This window comes from Pseudoliparis swirei, chromosome 24, assembly GCF_029220125.1.
Source record: "Pseudoliparis swirei isolate HS2019 ecotype Mariana Trench chromosome 24, NWPU_hadal_v1, whole genome shotgun sequence".
NCBI lineage: Eukaryota > Metazoa > Chordata > Actinopteri > Perciformes > Liparidae > Pseudoliparis > Pseudoliparis swirei.
The window spans coordinates 11,773,742-11,793,167 of record NC_079411.1 but is presented as its reverse complement, the minus strand read 5'-3'; the positions used below and the strand labels follow the sequence as shown (position 1 = coordinate 11,793,167).

Here is a 19,426-nt window from a genome sequence, read left to right as displayed (position 1 = left end):
GTGCAACACCGACGCATCGTGAGATGAAGACGGCGGCGAAGCGTCTGAAAGGAACGGCGAGCGACGGTTTATCTTGTGTTGGGAAGTGGGAACGTGTTGGAGAAACCTGATCCGCTGTCGCCATGGAGACGCACACAAATACACAGGCAGCGAGGCTCCGTCCCACGAGCACGGCTTCCTTTAGAGCCACGGCGTGTGTGAGTGAGCGTGTGTGTGATGGTGTGTGTGATGGTGTGTGTGATGGTGTGTGTTGGTGTGTGTGTGCGTGTATGAGCTTGTTGGTGTATGTATTGGTGTGTATGTGTGTGTGCGTGCGTGTGTGTGCGAGCGTGTTTGGGTGTGTGATATTAGTGTGTGCCTGTGTGTGTTGGTGCGCGCGTGTGTGTGGTGTTGGTATATGTGTGTGTGCGTGTGTGTGTGAGAGCGTGTGTGTGTGTGTCTGTGTGTTGTTGGTATATGTGTGGGTATGTGATGTTGGTGTGTGTGTGTGTGTGTGTGTGTGTCTGTGTGTTGTTGGTATATGTGTGTGTGTTGCAGCCAGAAGAGGAAGTGTGTGAGCGCTCACCTTGCACGTCGCTCCGTTTTGACACTGACCTCGACAGTCGTTGATATCTGCAGAACAAATAATCATTTATATATGTTTTAAATGTGTATTTAATAAAGCTCACAGAACGGTCCCCTCAGAGCACCGGGTCGTCTGCCAGGAGAATAAACGACCCGGTGCTCATGGTTATACATTTACTTGGCAACAAAACCTCGTTTTATATTTCACCTCCGGGTCTCGTTGAAGAACCGTGACGACACGCTGAAACTCAAGCGCCAAAACAAAAGTTTCCTCCCGGATAAAGATTATCGTTACCGCGGCCTCGTCTCGTCTCCTCCTCTCTGCACCGGCCACGGTTACCGTTGCCGTGCCGACGCAGCGCCCCACTCACCGGTGTCGCAGTTCGGGCTCGTCCAGCCCGCCGCGCACTCGCAGAAGTATCCTCCAATCAGATTCCGGCAGGAGTTGGCGTTGGCGCACGGGCTGGCGTCACACTCGTTGGCGTCTGGAACGGAAACAGAAGAAACCGATTAGAGGGAGAAAAGATTTTAAATATACATATATAAATAAATATATACAAATATATTTATATATAAATAAATATATGTATATATATATATGATGGTTCTTGGCTCAACGTTATACAACTTTGAAAAAATGTTTTAATTGAATTCGTTCGTCTGCCGTTTATATCTCGTAAAGCACTTTCTTAACCTTTGTTTTGAAAAGTGCTCTAAGATTAAAGTCAATTGTTATATTTAGCATTATTATCCTTTGGATGCCACGGCGGCTCGTTTTCGGTTAAAAGTTATTTTAACGCTTCGTTAGCTCTCATCGCTTCAATGGACAACCGGGGCAGCAGAGGTCAAAGGTCGCGAGGAGGAGGAGGCGCAAATGTGCCAGAGTCACTTATTTGGAGTCTGGCCTTCAGTCGGTCCGCAGGAGGAAGAACTGAAAGGAGTGGAAGCGTCTAGAAATCACTCGGCAGTGGACTTCTAAACATGCCACGGTTAAAAGGTTGAGGAGCTAATCCTCCAAACCACCACGACCCCCCCCCCCCCACCCCCGAGATCCCCCCTACAGGCTTTAAACATGAAAACCACCAGGAGCTCCAGACCTGCTGGACCGAGGACCCGGATCCCCACCAACTGAAGGATGTGAATCATCACTTCAATAAAGTTATCCTCACACTTCAACCACAAGAAGTAAAAGCGCTCTGGTTCTGCGTTAAGGGGGACCGACCGATGAGGCAGGTCTTTCCGGTCCACTGAGGCGGACAGGTGCACCTGAAGCCGTTGACCAGGTCCCGGCAGACCCCTCCGTGTCTGCAGGGGTTCCCCCGGCACTCGTCCACATCTGAGACGGGGAGAGAAAGTCCACTGAGGCGTCAGCGGAGGTTCAGAGGGGATCTGATGAGCGGCGGAGGGGAGGGGGGGTCTTACCGTGGGAGCAGGAGGGCCCGGTCCACCCGGGGGCGCAGCGGCACTCGAAACCCTGACTGGTCTCCACACAGCTGCCTCCGCCCGGACACGGGCTGGACAGACAGGCGTGGTCCGCTGGAGACGTAAAGACATCAGTATTCATTCGTTCTTCCGGTACCGGGGGGGGGGGGGGGGGGAGGGTGGTGGTCCTCACCTCGCTGGCAGTGGATCCCCGTGAAGCCGTCGGGGCAGGAGCAGTGGTACTTGTCCGGTCCCGTGTTGCTGCAGGTTCCTCGGTTCAGACACGGCTGCAGCGTCGCACACGTGTTCAGATCTGCAGCGCGGACGGTCAACGCAGGGTCAGCGTGTGTGTGTGTACGTGTGTGTACGTGTGTGTGTGCGTGTGTGTACCTTTGTCACACAGCTGTCCTCCGTAGTTGGTGTCACACAGACACTGCCAGGGCTCCACACAGCTGCCGTGGACACAGCCGGGGTGAGGGATGCACTGGTCACAGTACTCGCCCTGCCAGCCGTACATACACCTGACGCACACACACACAATTATAAGATTAAAAAAACGACAATACTGTGATTTTTTAAATTTTATTGTGATGTAATAAGTAGTCCATTGTGTGCAGGTAATATGGTGGAAGTATTAATTTACCTACTGCGGGTAAAAATAATCTAGTTTGCAACTTCTTTACCCCACAATTGATTATTTACATCAAGATAATCTTTTTTAGAAATTATGACCTTATTTTGATAAAACTGCCTTTTAATATACGTATTGTAAACAATTGGAAGACATTACAGGTAAATAGGGTAAAAGAATAATTACGGGTCACCGTGAACCCACCCCCCCCCGATGTTCTACTGGCATCAGCACCGTTACTTTAAAGGGTACCTGTAGTGCAAAACAACAACGTGCTACATCCATTCGGCGCATCAAATAAATCATATTTACCCCGCCGCTATTGTCAACAAGTCACGCATAGCCCGAGGATTTACATTTCTTTGTCAACATTCCGAGTCCATGGGCGCAGCCATTTTGCTAGTTATTTACTCCAGCTCAAAGCTAACTATGACGTAGAGTCGTTGAAAGGAATTCAGCCAATCCGGAGCCACTTCTACACGCGTTGCTTCTTGGGATAGATCGGTAGCCTCAAGAATTACACAATCTATATCAGGGGTGCTCAATACGTCGATCGCGGCGACCTGCCAGTCGATCGCGGCGTAGTATTGGTAGATCGCATGACATAAACACAAATTGGCCCGCCCCCCTGTCACTTTCTCTATAGCGCCACATTACAGCAGCAGCATGTCATTTCTGTCTCTACGTGTTGCGTTGACAGTCCTCTGCCCGCCGTCTCGTGCGCCGCGGAGCTCCCGACACCGGTTTGCGCGCATCGGGACGGACGGAGCAAAGAAAAAGTCACTAGCACCCCCGAACGTGTCGGCCGAACATTGCATCAATGAAAGACATCTCCAGCGCTGGCTTATGCGCGATGTAGCTATCAAGCTCACTCTTTTGTGTGAAGCAGATGAGGTCTAATGACACTATATCATCGGACATAAGTTCGTGCTCTTTACAACAAATGCACTCTATGTCTGTTTTTTGTGGCACACATTTCCCACAACTGCACCAAACGTCCGCCGACTTGCGTGCACGGTCCGCACGGTGCAGCATCTGGACGGCGGTCCTTCGCATCAACTTCATCAGAATCATCGCTATCATCGCTGTCACAATTCACTAAATGGGGATAGTCTGCTTTTAAAGGTTCAAACAAGTATCCAGTTGCTGAATCAGACAATCTTTCATCGTCCATATTATCAATCTCTCAGCATTTGTTTGCGAGCGCTCGACGTTGTTTATATTGGTTTCTGAACACATCCGCTGTGGCTGGCTGTCGATCTATCAACGATCTGACGTCACACCACCCGCGACATATTCAAGCTCCAGTGCAATGTCGCATGTCGGAGTTGAGGACTTTGAACAGCCTAAACTACGTATTGTTATTGAATACTGGACCGTCAGTGCATGAATAACCTTTAGAAACACATTATCTTTTGATCTGGCTACATATTGTTTTGCACTACAGGTACCCTTTAAGGACGTTTAAATATGCAAATGAGGTATTTATCTAAAACTAGATACACAAAGTAGTAAAATAAACACCTCAATGTGTATTGTTGAACAACCTTTAAAAAAAATTATATACATTTATCATAAATAAATAAAATCAACTCCCGTCTGTGTGTGTATTTGTGTGCGTTTGTTTGTGTGCATTTGTGCGTGTGTGTATATTTGTGTGTGTATATTTGTGTACGTAAATGTGTGTGTGTAAGTTTGTTTGTGTGTGTATTGAAAAAAATATACATTAATCAAAAATAAATAAAATCCATTCCTGAAAGATAAAAAAAAAGAGCCTAAAGAAGCTCATCTTTGTCTCACTGTCTTTGTGCGAGTGTGTGTGTGAGTGTGTGTGTGTGTGTGTGTGTGGGGGGGGGGTCTCACTTGCACTCTCCGGGGCCTTTACAGGATCCGTGCTCGGTGCTGCAGCCCTGCCTGCAGATCGCTGCAGAGGGACGGAGAGAATAAAAAGAAGTTGGGAAAATGCGGCTCATAAAAGTCTCCTTTTTCTTCTTCTCTTTCCCACGAGCACTTGAACGCACCATCGGGAAGGCTTCCCGGCCTCTAAGCTGCATCATCTCTCCTTGGCAGTTTCAAATTCTCTTTTTTATTGACCTTCATAGGAGATCAATACGCTCGCATAACATTTGGTTAAATCAGTCGACGTGAAGGGAGATACAGTTTTAATGTGACGTTGATTAAGTGCATTTAATAAATGCAGGATATAAATCTCGGCCTCCAGGGAAGGAGAATCGATTAAAAACTGCTGCGACGTGATTTACGACATCATATTTAACGGGCTGGAACCCCTCGGAGGACCCACCGGTGTTGCAGTCCGGCCCGGCCCAGCCCTCCAGGCACGTCTTGTTGCCGTTGTGGTCGCAGTCGTAGTGGCCGAAGAAGTCGTCCCGCGGGCGGCAGAACTTGTTGCAGCCGAAGCCGTAGTAGTGCTCGTCGCAGCTGAGGCGCACCTGGAAGTGGAACTGGGCCACGGGGCCGTTGTGCTTCAGGTTCTGCCACTGGCGGCTGGGGTTGATCATCCCCGAGTGGACGGCCTTCTCGATCGGCGCCCCGCTGACGCCTGCAGACAAGGACGAAGGGACGCACGCCGTGAGACTGCATAGAGGAGGCGGTTCCATGAGGCTCGTCATCCACTAACTGATGACATTATGCTGTATAGAAGAAGACTTGAAACTAGAGGCTGAGACATGAACTCATGTTTACAATGTTTACTGAGGGAATCAAGAGAGAAGTAGTCACTATATAGACTTCTATACAACCAGAGGAGCCCCCTGGTGGTCAGGAGAGAGAATGCAGCTTTAACATATGAGGCATAGACTTCTATACAACCAGAGGAGTCGCCCCCTGGTGGTTCGTAGACATAATGGTAGACTTCACTTTACAGAACTAGAGGTTGCCGACTGGTTTCAAAGAAAAAAAGAAGAAGCAAACTTCCGCCTGCAAAAATGTTTTCTTTCACAATGTTTTTGTTGTGAAAGAACTGCAGGCACTACAAGTTTTTGCGTTAGCTTAAAATGCTAAATCGTTTAAAATATTCTTTGTTCAAAGATAAGGCAGTGAAGGATATACTCTTAAATATAATGTACATCTTAAATTTCAATTAGCCTAAAGTGACATTTGTCAAACGGCTTGTTTTGGTAAACTCAAGACTCAGTTTATTATCGTAGAAGACGAAGAAAACCGTCAAATATTGACAAAAACGATTAAACGGGACGATAAGTATTTGAGCAGCTGGACAAACACGGCCCCGGCATGTGGGGGGACGGTGGTAGTTGTGGCTGGAGGCGGGCGGCTGTCATATTCCAGAGGGTTTGTAAATGCTGAGCCGCTCTGTGGTATTTCACCAGCGGGGTGGAAAGTGCGGTCGGGCCGAGGCGACGGCGTCCGCTCAAACGACCGAGAGAGCTGGACTTCAAGCAGCCGGGCGGAGGGTCCAGAACCCCTCGGAGCGGGTCACGCCGTCGGCCTGGGAGCAAACTGTGACACTTCACATCGCCGTGGGGAAACCAAAAATTGGGGGGAAAAAAAGGTGGTGAAAATGGCACGGAGGAGGCAGATTTGAGAAACGGTCAGCCTAAAATAATAGAAAAATCAGAAAAGGGGGTCCGCTCGCTCTGTCCAGAATATTTGAGCAAATATTCAAAGCTGGCACTTTATCGATGAATACCAACCGAGCCGTCGAGCAAACGGCCGCCGAGAGCTCAGAAGGACCTGAGGATGAGTTTGACTTTTTGCTTTGTTGATGGAGAATGTTTATATAGATGTTTAACCCTACAGAGACTACTTCAACTACGAGTGAAACTTTAGAAATGTACATAATACTTCATGAAATTCATTATGCCTACTATGAACTATTCATACACTGTCATATTCATTGAATGTATTTTAACTCTAAATCTGTCCTTCTGTACACATTACATCTATTGCATCTGTCCATCCTGGAGAGGGATCCTCCTCTGTTGCTCTCCTGCAGGTTTCTTCCCTTTTTTTCCCCCTGAAGGGTTATTTGGGAGTTTTTCCTGGTCCGATGTGAGGTTTTGGGGCAGGGATGTCTATGTGTACAGATTGTAAAGCACTCCGAGACAAATTTGTAATTTGTGAAATAGGGCTATACAAATAAACTGAATTGAATTGAATTATTTGATTGATGTTCGTTTTCAGTCTTAAAAAAAAAAAGTTAAATGAATAAATAAAATCCTTAATTCCAGCCGGTAGTCCACCGATGACCCCGGAGTTGCTAAGCAACGCTGGAGATCTGTTGGATGTCGTCCATCAACTCGTTGACATATGAAGCTGACTATAATAATCTGTAATCACAACACTGACTTTTTAAAGCTGCTTTTATTCCTGTTTAAATTACAGCGCAACACGGTCGCTCTTCAGGAGTACGACATTCTCTCTTTTTAGCTCCGTGTTTGGTCTCCTCCGGGGAAAATCTGTGTCTCGTTAGCTGCTGAATGCGTCACTATTCTCACCGGCTGCGGGTCGTGTTTCGAGGGTTCCTGCCGCACGCCAACGCTGCCGGTGGTCGTTAAGGGCCACGTGTCGGAGGCACTTAGCGCGTTGACGCTAAACTGAGAGGGTCAACATAGAGTCCGTCCTCATTTGGTTTAGTTTGCACGCTGAAGGTTTCTGAACCAAAAAACAACATCCGAGCATCCTCGTGAAAATCTAATAACACTGGATTTTGTTGTGCAAATACTTCAATATCAAAATTGAGACAGTATTGTCAAAAGTTGACTGCAAACAAATTAATTTAAACAATGAGATTGTTAATTGATAATAAGATAGAGACAAATCGGGTAAAAGTAAACGAATAGAACAGTCTGGTTTCAGTTCAGATTACATCAGTGGCTTTTTTAAACCAGGAAGATATGACGAAATCCAAATCGATATCAAGTCTCTTGTCGAGATGTCGATTAATATGAATAGATTTCCTAGTATCCATCCGATAAGTTCGACTCAAACTCATTTGTGGTTCTACTTTCGGAATAAAACCCGTCTGCCCACCTGGACCGAGGTCAGCCGACTTCACACCGGGCCTATAATGGCTCCCTGAGGGACGCCAAATACAGCACCGAGCCAACACTCTCGCTACGGCCGATAAACGGACGCACAAACCAGCGTTGCCAGCTTCGCCCGCTCTCCTCACACACTCGTTACAACCAGTTTCCTGAATGGGACTCATCCAGGGCATGTAAACACCTCCACGGGCTGTAGTTAGAGGGAGGGGGGACTCGAAAACAGGGGGAAAGGGAATGTTCTTTATATATATATATAATTTAACTTATTATATAACATACTTTTCCATTTTTTTTATTTATTAAAATCTCAAACTCTCGGCTTTAAGTTCATCGACGATATTAAGTTATTAAGATATTAAATTCTCCGTCCGTGCCAAAATCTGTATTTTGACTTTTCTAAAACAAACGAACCGAAGCAGATTTTGCAGTCGGTTAGCTTTCACACATTTTGGATTGGAGGCCTGAGCTCTCAGGTCAAAGGTCGCGTTCATGTCAGTAAGACACAGAGAGGAGTGATGCACGATGAAGATGAAGATGATGAAGATGATATACTCACTGCCGGAGGACGAGTCGTTGTTGAAGTCCAAGGCTTCCACGATCAACGTGTACGACCTCTGCACACAAAGACGGAGAGGAATCAACAATCAGCTTCTAGAATGTACTTACTGGATACGACTTAAACACTGTAATGTCAGAGAAGGATGAAATACGTCTCTCACACACACACCAAAGTTTAACTTTATGAAGCATTGACAGATCAAATCAGGTCTTTGATGAGAAACACTGGAAAAGGAATTCACAGGCGTCACCGAAACACCCTGAAGCCTCTAAATAGAGCACAGTGTGTGTGTGTGTGTGTGTGTGCGTGTCCCATTATTATGGGTTCACTTTGAAACCCTTTGTCTCTCTTAAGGACACTGTCGCTCTCACCGCTATCGGATGACAGACGGACCAGAGCTTGCCAGAGTGTGTGCGTGTAGGTGTGTGTGTGTATGTGTATGTGTGTGTGTGTGTGTCTCTCCAACATTCACACCATCCAAATTTGGAGCTCGACGTCAACAAGACTCAAAAGTAAGAGCGCGGAACCACAAACACTGAACAGTGTGCGTTTTTGGGCTCTTTGATGAAAGTGAGTTTTTTAATTTTTTTAAATACCTGCAGATAAATTGTGTGTCTGGTTTTTACTTCTTCCACAGGTTTTTTTTAATGGGGTGGGGGGTAAAGACTCAGGTGTTAATTTTAGATTTAGGTGCAAGTTTAGGAAAGGATTTGGGGAAATTTGTCATCACAATCCATTATTATTATTGCTCACATTTTATTACCAGTACAGCTTTAATACAATTATTATTCTATTACATATTATTCCATTACATCCACTGCGGCTGTTATTATTAGTCGTAAACTTCCCTTTTTTATTCTTCCCTTGTTGGCGCTACAGCCGACTACAGGGTGACTCTTCACCGCCTGAGAGGGATCCTCTGTTGCTCCTCCAAGAGGTTTCTCTTTTTCTTCTCTTTTTCTCCTCTTTTCGGAGAGTTTTCCTTCTCAGATGCGAGGGTCCAAAGTGCAGATGACGTGGTGATGAGATTTTTTGGGCTATAAAAAAATGAATTTAACTGAACAGAACAGTGTTTAGCGTTCACTGTTCTTCAAATTAATCTCACGTTAAAGCTACAACAACAATGGATTTCAGCGTCTCGTAACAACCGATTACACAAACTCCACTGGGCCAGTTCTCTCTTTTTTCCCTGAGAAGCTGGAACCAAACCAGCGACTCCCTCCTGCCGACATTTCGAAGTTACCATATTTGGACAATGTCGGAGTGATGTAGAGACGGAGTATACGGCTGGCCGCGTCAGAGACCTGTCAATCACAGTAAGCCCCGCCCCTAAAACATAAGTTCGTATATGAACGTCATGCTGTATTAAACTAGAGATGGCGACCCTGAACTCATGTTTACAAAGTTTATAAATGAATTGAGAAGTAGAGTAATTTTTTCATAGACTTCTATACAACCAAAAAAGTTGCCCCCTGCTGGTCAGTAGAGAGAATGATTTTTAATTATCATCTATAGCACGAGTGTGTGGATGAAATATTACGTTGTTTAAACTCAACTCGTCATTTTCTCATAGACTTCTATACAAACAAAAAAGTCGCCCCCTGCTGGTCAGTAGAGAGAATGAATGTTTTAATGACTGATTATCTAGAACGAGTGTGTGGATGAAATATGACGTTGTTTAAACTCGACTAGTCATTTTCTCATAGACTTCCATACAACCGGAAAAGTTCACTATTCTTTAAATGAATCTCAAGTTAAAGGTACAACAACAACAACAGATTTCGGCGTCTCGTAACAACCGATTCCACAAACTCAGTTTCTTCCAGGACTCGCTTTTTTTTTTCCTTGGAAGCTGGAACCAAAATTCCCAGTCACTCCAGACCAGTGACTCCCTCCTGCCGACATCAAACACACCGGAGACACCAGGAACCCGGCGACTCGATGGGTTCTCGGTTTGTCGCGCCATTGACGTTAAAATCGGACTCTTTTAGATATATATATTATATAGATAAAAAACGTGCTTTAAATAAACCTCGGTGGTCCCTCCCCGCCCCCCATCACCCCCGTCCACGCTGGTCGAGTCCTGCTGATGTTGGCGTGGATCCACCGCAGCTACATCAACTCTCTCCCGCCGACACTCGGCCCAGCGGGAAACCCGCAGTGGGTCCGCGGCCTTCGCAGATTAGCGGTGAGCGCCGCGCTGTGATGTCGGGTTGTCGAGCAGCCGACGGGATTATTGGACCGGAATGAGCCGTAACAGAACCAGACGCGTGGGGATTCGTTCACGTCTTGCACGTTTCCCCCTCTTGAAGCTTGAAATTATACACAAACGAAGAGGAGGAGAAGAAAGAAAAAAAACATGACATTTGGCTTCACTGTGTTTACAGCCGCGTGCAGCTGGACTCGACCAGATGTTCCTGCAGACGGGTTGCAGCAGCGTTTTCCCACACACACGCGGAGCGAGACGGAGTTCACTGTACTTTGTGAAAGGTTCATCACAACGAGCGTCCGACTCGCTTTGGATGCAGCGTTTCAAATCGATTACGACAAAATATACATTCTAACTCGAGATCTGAAACACGAAGCAACTTCATCCAGGTTATCGGAAACCAATTTGTTTGGAGGTCGCGTGAAAAGAAAGAAAGAAAAACTTGATTTAAAACGTCAACATTTAATTCATTTAATAGTTAGTTATGTAGTTTGGACCCGCTAGCAGCCGAGTATGGCTGACAATGACGGTGCAGGTATATGAGGATGCTATTAGTTGGATTATAATCCATCCTCAACGCTTTCCCAGAACCCAACGTGACCTCTTCAAGTTTTCATCCAACCAACAGTCGACAACAAATTCAGTTTAATACGATGCAACACCGTGGACGTAGCCATGGTGACCACGTCACCCATTGGTTGGTGGACTGGCCCTTTGAAGCTTCTGGCGATTTCGAAGTTACCATATTTGGACAATGTCGGAGTGACGTAGGGACGCCGTATACGGCTGGCGGCGTCGGAGACCTGTCAATCACACTAAGCCCCGCCCCTAAAGCATAAACTAGTAAATGAATGTCATGCTGTATTAAACTAGAGATTGAGACCCTGAACTCATGTTTACAAAGTTTATAAATGAATTGAGAAGTAGTCATTTTCTCATAGACTTCTATACAACTGGAAAAGTCGCCCCCCCTGCTGGTCAGTAGAGAGAATGAACGTTTTAATGATCATCTATAGCACGAGTGAATGGATGAAGTATTACGTTGTTTAAACTCGACTCATTTAGCAGCTAGTTGCTTATTCCACGAGGCTCGTGGGAGAAGTTTTTATCTTCATGGTCCATTAGCAGGAAAAGAGTTTATTTAAACCCAAAATCTGAGACGAGCGCGAGCAGCCGAGCGTCACCACGGCTGAGAGGAGGAGGGTCGACGATGAAGTTCTGAGAATACAGAGTTGGATTTCTTCAATCAGAGACCAGAATTAAAATACGCAATTAAGTCAAACACGGCAGTTCAGTTGGAGCGTGTCAAGAATACGTAATTAAAGTTATTTATTTGAACCCTTTAACAAAACGCCTCATCATCTCACGACTTGTTACCGTTTCTGGCAGCTGGAAAATGAAGTTGGTTTTCTTCAACATATTTAAACTTTCTCACCGCCGAGAATCCCCCCCAAAAATACTGTGAAATAAAAAAATACGAATTTCCCGATTGCTCGTCAACGGTTCCGCCTCCAGTGAACCGCCACGGCCGTTTACCCCGACGCCACATAACCGCCACTAATGCAGAACCGAGCTAACGGGCCGGAGCCGCGACCGGAAAAACAACCCTCTTGCATCATCCCTGCGTCGCCCCTCTGGCTGAAACCGGATCTGGGCGGACGCCTCCCGACCCCGCAGGAAAAAAAGAATTGTGGAGGTTCTGCCCAACGAAAAAAACAGTGGGTGGCACCTAAAAGCATTTTAGCAGCTAATTAGATTTTGGAGCGTTCACCTGCCAACAGGTTTCCGCTCACTTGCCAAAACGTCCACCAGCGTCGGGCTGCCGGCCGTTGGGGATTCCCCCGCCGCTCGCTCTGGGATGGCTCGATTGAGGAGGCGGAACTGCTTTCTCTGGACGAGGGCTGTGTGGGAAAACTGTTTTGTGACATATGAAGGCAGGAGGAAGAGGGGGGGGGGAGTTACCCAAGTTTGTGTTTTGTTTGGTGGTCTCGTCCATGCCAACCGGGGACACGCTGAGAAGCTGCCGGTTCGACGTCACTGCTTCTCAATGGAAAGATTCCCTGTTGATGCGACAACTTTTAATTATCGTCTTAGTCATCATTAAACCTCAAAACACCGATAACCCGTCCTCAACGCGTTCCCAGAACCCAACGTGACATCTTCAAGTTTGTCCAACAAAACAGTGGCGATTTCGAAGTTACCATATTTGGACAATGTAGGAGTGATGTAGAGACGTATACGGCTGGCGGCGTCAGCGACCTGTCATCACAGGAAGCCCCGCCCCTAAAGCATACTCCCCTTTATGGTATATTTGATGCTGTATTAAATAAAGATTGAGACCATAAACTCATGTTTACAAAGTTTATAACGTAAGAAGTAGTCATTTTCTCAGACTGAAAAGTCGCCCCCTGCTGGTCAGAAGAGAGAATGAACGTTTTAAGACACTTCCTCGTTGGCTCCACGCGGCAGGATTGTGTAAAACATTAAACATATCAGAAAGCTCCACAACGAGGTCGCTGAAGTATTAATGACTATCTGAGTGTGGATGAAAGATTACGTTGTTTAAACTCGACTCATTTAGCAGCGGCTACTTAGCAGCTAGTTGCTTATTAAACCGAAGCTCAAGGGAGAAGTTTGCCGTCATGGTTCATTGGCAGGAAAAGATTTTTTTTTTAACCAAAAATTCCAAGGGGTCGTCATGGTGACGGAGAAACGGCGTTGAAACTCTTACTAACATTTGTGAAGTTGCGTTTGCATGCAGGCTGGGACACGCGTACGCTAGCGATTAGCTCCGGTGATCCACGGGGTAATCAAGGGTTAATGTTTTACTCTTCACGAGAACATCGTCCACAGAGACGGGAGCCATTGGTTTTATAGGAGGGGGAGAAAGGGGGGGGGGGGATCTAGACCTGAATGCATATAAAACATGACTAAATCTTCATGTACGTTGGTTATCAGCTGAAGGAGATGTTTTAGGAATTAACGGTCAAAGATCAAACTGAGAACGACAGAGGAAAATAAAGTGAGAGTGGAAGGAAGGAAGGAAGGAAGGACATGTCCATGTTTGGTTGACTAGTGGAGCCACATCTGGACTCCGGAGCCACTCGCACAATATTTCACTGGGGCAGTTAAGCCGGAGCTTAACCTTCCCTCCCTCCTTGCGTCCTTCACTCTTTTCCTTTCTTTGTAAAGTTTTCCCTTTAAGATGAAACCAAGAAGAAGAAAACAGAAAACTCTAAATGTTGATACAAAATGTAAAAAGTTAAAATGAAGAAACCGCCTTTGATCTTTGAACTCAGAAGCTGATCTCTAAAACAATATATATATATATATATATAATGTAATTAAGTTTCATGACTCAATCTAATAAGTGTTGTTGTTATTATTCTGGGCAGATCGTTTGTTTTCAGTTCACCAGAAGAAAACTTTTGACTGTTGGGCAACAAGTCATCCATCCAGATTGAGCCTGCATGGATGACTGTGTGTGTGTGTGTGTGTGTCTGTGTGTGGTCTGGTGAAGACATCGTTTGTTCCGACACACACCCCAGAGCAGGATTAACTACATGCTGGACTGCGTCAGAGCAAAAATATCTCAACACCTTCTGGTCAGATTATCCTGATTATCGTCCCCAGAGCATGAAGCCTTCTCACCCCCCCCCCCCCCCGTCCTTCCCTCTAGCGCCACCTTCAGGGCAAAAGTAAAGAGGAAACTTGTCAGCCTCTGAATCCACTTGTGGCCAAATCCCAAAAAGGTTGGATCTCTTTCCCTCTCCTCGGAGGATAAACTCTTTGACCTCCCGACCTTCCCTCTAGCACCACCTTCAGGGCAAACTTCACAGAGGTCGGGTTGAATGCTGCAGGCATTGTGGAGTGAAATGAAGAATAGAATAGAGATTGTGTGTCGGGGTCCAGAGGTGATGCCGGTGAGTTAAACCGCCTCCACTCCCGCCTCACCGCCGGTGGATACATTGTTCCTCCGTCCGCCCCCCCCAAACCCAACCCCTGCGCTCGCAGCATTGTCCCATAAGCCCCGGCTGCAGGCCGGAGCCCATTGTTCCCATAGTGATCATTGAAACCGAAGAAAAAAAGCACAGAGAGAAAGAAAAGAAAAAAGGATGAAGTTGGAAAACTGCCTGAGAGAAGACGAGACGCCAAAACAAAACAAAAAAAAGGTGGAAAAATACCAACCGGCAGAAGGGAAAGGATTTATCTAAACAATGGCATTGTGAAACATTTAAACTGCAGAGAAGAGAGGAGGAGGAGGGTGGGTGAACCGACGGTGGGGTCGCGGGTGAAATGCCTCAGGTTTGGCACGACTTGAAACAACCTGAGCTCCAATAAACACGACTGACGCACACGGAGAAGCCGTTTGGCTCGGTCCACATTGTCTACACAATAAATACACATTTTTAAAAAGGAGGCAACCAAAAAAAAAAAAAAAAAAAAAAAAAAAACTCGTCCTGCCCGACGACCACTTAACATGCCAGTTACCAGGGTCAACAGCAGGAATGTGCCGCGGCCAGCCGAGCAGAGCCGCCAACAACGGCCCTTTAATACCCCCCCGCCGAGAGGTCAGGGGAGATAACTACCACAACAATGCGTGAAAGAAAAGAGAGAAAAAATAAAAAAAGGAGACACTCGGCGCCCCTCGGCCCGCCGGTGTCTTCACTCAGTTTGTCCGCATTTGTAGTTCCAGGGCAGGAAAAAAAAAAAATCTGAAAACCTCAACCGGGCGTCTGCTGAGCGTCACGGGGATCTGGACTCAAACCAGATCAAACTACCAGATCCAGATGATGGAGATATAAACAGAACTCTGTGACCGGCTCGGTGCAAACCGGCAGATTGACAACTCAAACCAGAAAACACTAAAGTGTGCGATTGCATTTCGTGAACGGACAGTTTCGTGGCTCGATTAGTTGCCAATAACGACCGAGCGGTAAGTAAGTTAAAGCGGTTCTCTTCCTCCTCGTCTTGTCGATATCCGAGAGAAGACTTTTGTTTGGGGAAGAAGTCAACAAATAATTGGACACCAATTCGTCCTGAACCCACGGAACAAGACGTTCAGCGGTTCCCCCTCGGCTGAAGGTGAAATCTCTAAAACTAAAGTTCAGTTTTACTGACAACTGGACCAGCCGGAGAACCGGAGACGACCGCCGGTTAGTTCCACATCCTGATGTTGAACATCTGGCCGAGGAAGCGAGAATAAGCTCGAACACAACCGGATCCTCGTCGCTGCGGCGCTTTTGAACTCACCGGCCACGCGAAGCTGAACGGCAGCGCGATCCTGGCGCTGTCGATCTTGGCGCCGCCCAGAGAAAAGGTGTTCCCGCCGAGCACCGGCGTGGAGGCGGCGCCGAAGCTGCAGGGCCCGGCCGAGGACACCTTGAGCTGGTACTCCTTCAGGCACGCCCGGAAGTAGGTGTCGCATTCGTCCGCCGCCGGGCACCGCCGATCCGCGGCGTCCCTGGGGGAGTCGTCGTCGTCATCGGTGGCGTCGCAGCAGGCGCCGGTCTGAAGACGCCCGTTCAGGTTCTGCATCGACAGGATCTGGAGCTCAAAGTGGCCCGAGGCCCGAGAGACCTGAGGAGAGGAGGGACAGGTGAGTTCACAGGGAGGGGAAAGAAGACAAGAAGACTCACCACCAAGAACACTCATCTCGGTTCCTAGACCAGGACCAACATATTGGTTCCTAGACCAGGAACAACCTCTTGTTTCCTACATCAGGAACAACCTCTTGTTTCCTGGACCAGGAACGACCTCTTGTTTCCTGGACCAGGAACGACCTCTTGTTTCCTGGACCAGGAACGACCTCTTGTTTCCTGGACCAGGAACAACCTCTTGTTTCCTACATCAGGAACAACCTCTTGTTTCCTACATCAGGAACAACCTCTTGTTTCCTGGACCAGGAACAACCTCTTGTTTCCTACATCAGGAACAACCTATTGTTTCCTGGACCAGGAAAAACCTCTTGTTTCCTACATCAGGAACAACCTATTGTTTCCTAAATCAGGAACAACCTCTTGTTTCCTGGACCAGGAACGACCTCTTGTTTCCTGGACCAGGAACAACCTCTTGTTTCCTACATCAGGAACAACCTCTTGTTTCCTACATCAGGAACAACCTCTTGTTTCCTGGACCAGGAACAACCTCTTGTTTCCTACATCAGGAACGACCTCTTGTTTCCTACATCAGGAACAACCTCTTGTTTCCTGGACCAGGAACAACCTCTCGTTTCCTGGACCAGGAACAACCTCTCGTTTCCTGGACCAGGAACAACCTCTCGTTTCCTACATCAGGAACAACCTCTTGTTTCCTGGACCAGATAGATAGCCACACTTTTAATCCTTAGTTTAGGTCCAAATGCTATATCCTCAATTTCCCATAATGCAACACAACAACAATCATTAGACCCACCCCCCCCCTCGTGCTTATCAAATGTGTCGTCTTTAAAGCCGAGGTGAGGCGACCCAGATGTGACATCACTATGACATCATCAGGGGGATATATTCTCAGTCATATATATTCACACACAACTTTGCGATGTCCACTAAATGTTTAAATGAAGTTGAGCAAGTTTGAAAGAAACATGAATCTGAAGTCAGACGGAGCAACGAGGCGTCAGGAAGTCTCTCAGAGACAATCTGTGAAGAAGAAAAGCATCAAATGTTTTTTCCGACTGCAGCTTCTTAAAAAGTGAAAATTTGCTGCTTTTGCTGGAAGCTTTAAAAAGATCAAACAGAACGAGACGTTAGTTTGACTCTCGAAGACCAAGAAGGAAAGAGGGAGTCATTGAGTGTCGGCGGGTTCGGCCTCCTGCGGGCCGCCGAGCTCCGGGTTCTGTTCACGACTTCAGGGCTCCTGCAGGATCTCATCACGGCGAAGAAAAATGATTCTCATAAAATACAAATGTTGTCAATGCAAAGAGAACCAAAGACTTTCCACCTCAAAACGTAGTCCATGTGATCCAAAGCTGACCGAAACTCAATGGAATGCATTTCCTCATGGAGTAGAAGTATTAAAAAAAACACTTATTAATGCACACAACTGTAAATATGAAGCGACGGTCCTTTTTAAAATCTCATTTGAAGTCAAAACCCCTGAAGAGCAAAAGCAGCATTGGGTTTGAAAAACATTTATTTATTTATTAAAATCACTAAAAAAAGTCATTTATTCAAAGAGTCAACTTATATTTAAGTGATTTATCTCTTTTTTTTCAAATATTATGTAGGTTAATTAAAACAATTACATTTAAAAAAAGGATTATGTTTGTTTTGTACATAATTAAATGAACCCTGGAAATCCAAAGTAAATTCTCAAAAAATATTATTTTTGGGGTTTTAATAATGTAGCAGACTTATATTTAACAATTTAAATATTATTATTTTTTCCCAGGCACATCATCATAAGATCAATAGGAACAACTGGACACACTAAGCGTATTAACATTTAAAATAAAATATTGTAACTTTTGTCAAACTTCATGGAAAGCAGCTGATTATCAAGACGTCACTATCATATTTTTTCTTCTTTCCCCCGAAACATGAAAAAAAATATTTGCTCCATGTTTTGGACTCTTTGCCCCAAACCTCATCCGGCTGAACGTGACACAGCCTGGCTGTGTTCGCGGGAGTCTGGTGTACCTGCATGCGGCCGCAGAGCAGCAGGAGCTGCAGGAGGAGGAGCACGGAGCTCCGGGTGAGGGTCATGCCGGCGGGGAGCTGCTGCCGAGCGGCCGGCGGGGCTCAGGTGTGGTCGGTGCGACCCTCCGCTCCCTCCGGGTGGGACATGCACAGAAAGATGTCCACGAAGACAGGAACAAAAAGGTGTTCTACCTCCTTACTGCACGATAACCTTTTGTCTGCTATTTTCCTGCTTTCTTCTTTTCCTTCTTTTTCTTCTTCGTCTTCTTCTTCTGTTTCCTTTATTTCTTTAATCACAGCTCCAACCAGACGCGGAGGCACGCAGCTGAAGCGCGGACAGCACTGTGGTGGAGCTCCGGAGGAGGCTGGGTAATATCCACCATGACAGGCCACGCCCACTCGTGCATATTCAAGACACGCGGTTTGTTTACAGTCAGCTCACATGGAGGTGCGGAAGTGCCTTCACACACGGAGGCCAAAATAAAAGACCCGAATCTGACTCGAGAGAGGTTTAACGTCTGAATGATTATTATAGGCGGAGAAAGAAGAAAGTGAGGTCCTGCTGGAGATGTTTACGGTAGTATTAAAATACAGCTACTGGTACGGTGGCTCTGAAGGGTCAAACACAACATTTCACTGACACACAAACATTTTATTTTAATTCTATGCAAAAAATATCCCAAAAAGAGCTTTCAAGTCCTGCATGATTATTAATTTTGTATATATTTTTTATCATTTTCTGTATTCTTGTATATATTTTTACTAAATCAACTGTTTTCACAATATAGAGAAATAACTATTTGTTTTTAATGGTTGGTTAAGTAGTTTTGAGGTAATATTGAGCATCTTTTTATCGTGGGTTTAAAATTTAAATAGTATATGTCGAAACATATAGAGCTTCTTAATAATGACTTAACGAATATTATATAATGTGGGTAAAAAGACATTTAGGGTACAAAAGATCAAAAAATTATAGAATATATTTGGACTTTCACAAACCACAATGAAACATTTATGAAAACAAACTAATGTTAATTGAACAGGTTTCAAAATAAAAGCCGTCACTTGAACACACTTTTACAAACTTAGTTTTTTATTTTTAAAACGTTATCTGTATTTGATTTCCTTGAACTTTTTAGGCTTTTCTCTAATTTGGTTTTAAATATTCTTATTTTTATTAACTTCGACATGAGTTAGTTTGAACATACAGGTCTGTCTCAGAAAATTAGAATATTGTGATGAAGTTCTTTATTTTCTGTAATGCAATTAAAAAAACAAAAATGTCATGCATTCTGGATTCATTACAAATCAACTGAAATATTGCAAGCCTTTTATTCTGATTTATTGCTGATTATGGCTTACAGCTTAAGAAAACTC

At 45.7% G+C, this 19,426-nt stretch overlaps 1 protein-coding gene across 2 annotated transcripts in view; it reads right to left on the bottom strand.

Annotated features, from left to right (window-relative positions):
* The window catches only part of LOC130190504 (protein jagged-1a-like), a 28,260-nt gene extending 9,903 nt beyond the window's left edge, over positions 1-18,357 (bottom strand). Inside the window, exons 1-11 of one of the 2 annotated variants that reach the window (XM_056409949.1) lie at positions 18,050-18,357; positions 15,663-15,989; positions 8,198-8,255; positions 4,920-5,177; positions 4,481-4,541; positions 2,377-2,507; positions 2,180-2,299; positions 1,987-2,100; positions 1,787-1,900; positions 936-1,049; positions 566-612 (exon numbers count right to left, since the gene is read on the bottom strand). In XM_056409949.1, coding sequence (XP_056265924.1) covers positions 566-612; positions 936-1,049; positions 1,787-1,900; positions 1,987-2,100; positions 2,180-2,299; positions 2,377-2,507; positions 4,481-4,541; positions 4,920-5,177; positions 8,198-8,255; positions 15,663-15,989; positions 18,050-18,115 — 1,410 coding nt within the window. In that variant the 5' untranslated portion in view covers positions 18,116-18,357. Of the gene's footprint in view, positions 1-565; positions 613-935; positions 1,050-1,786; positions 1,901-1,986; positions 2,101-2,179; positions 2,300-2,376; positions 2,508-4,480; positions 4,542-4,919; positions 5,178-8,197; positions 8,256-12,180; positions 12,244-15,662; positions 15,990-18,049 lie in introns of those variants that run through there. The other variant, XM_056409950.1, reaches the window with a different exon arrangement.
* Between the last annotated feature and the right edge of the window lie 1,069 nt (positions 18,358-19,426).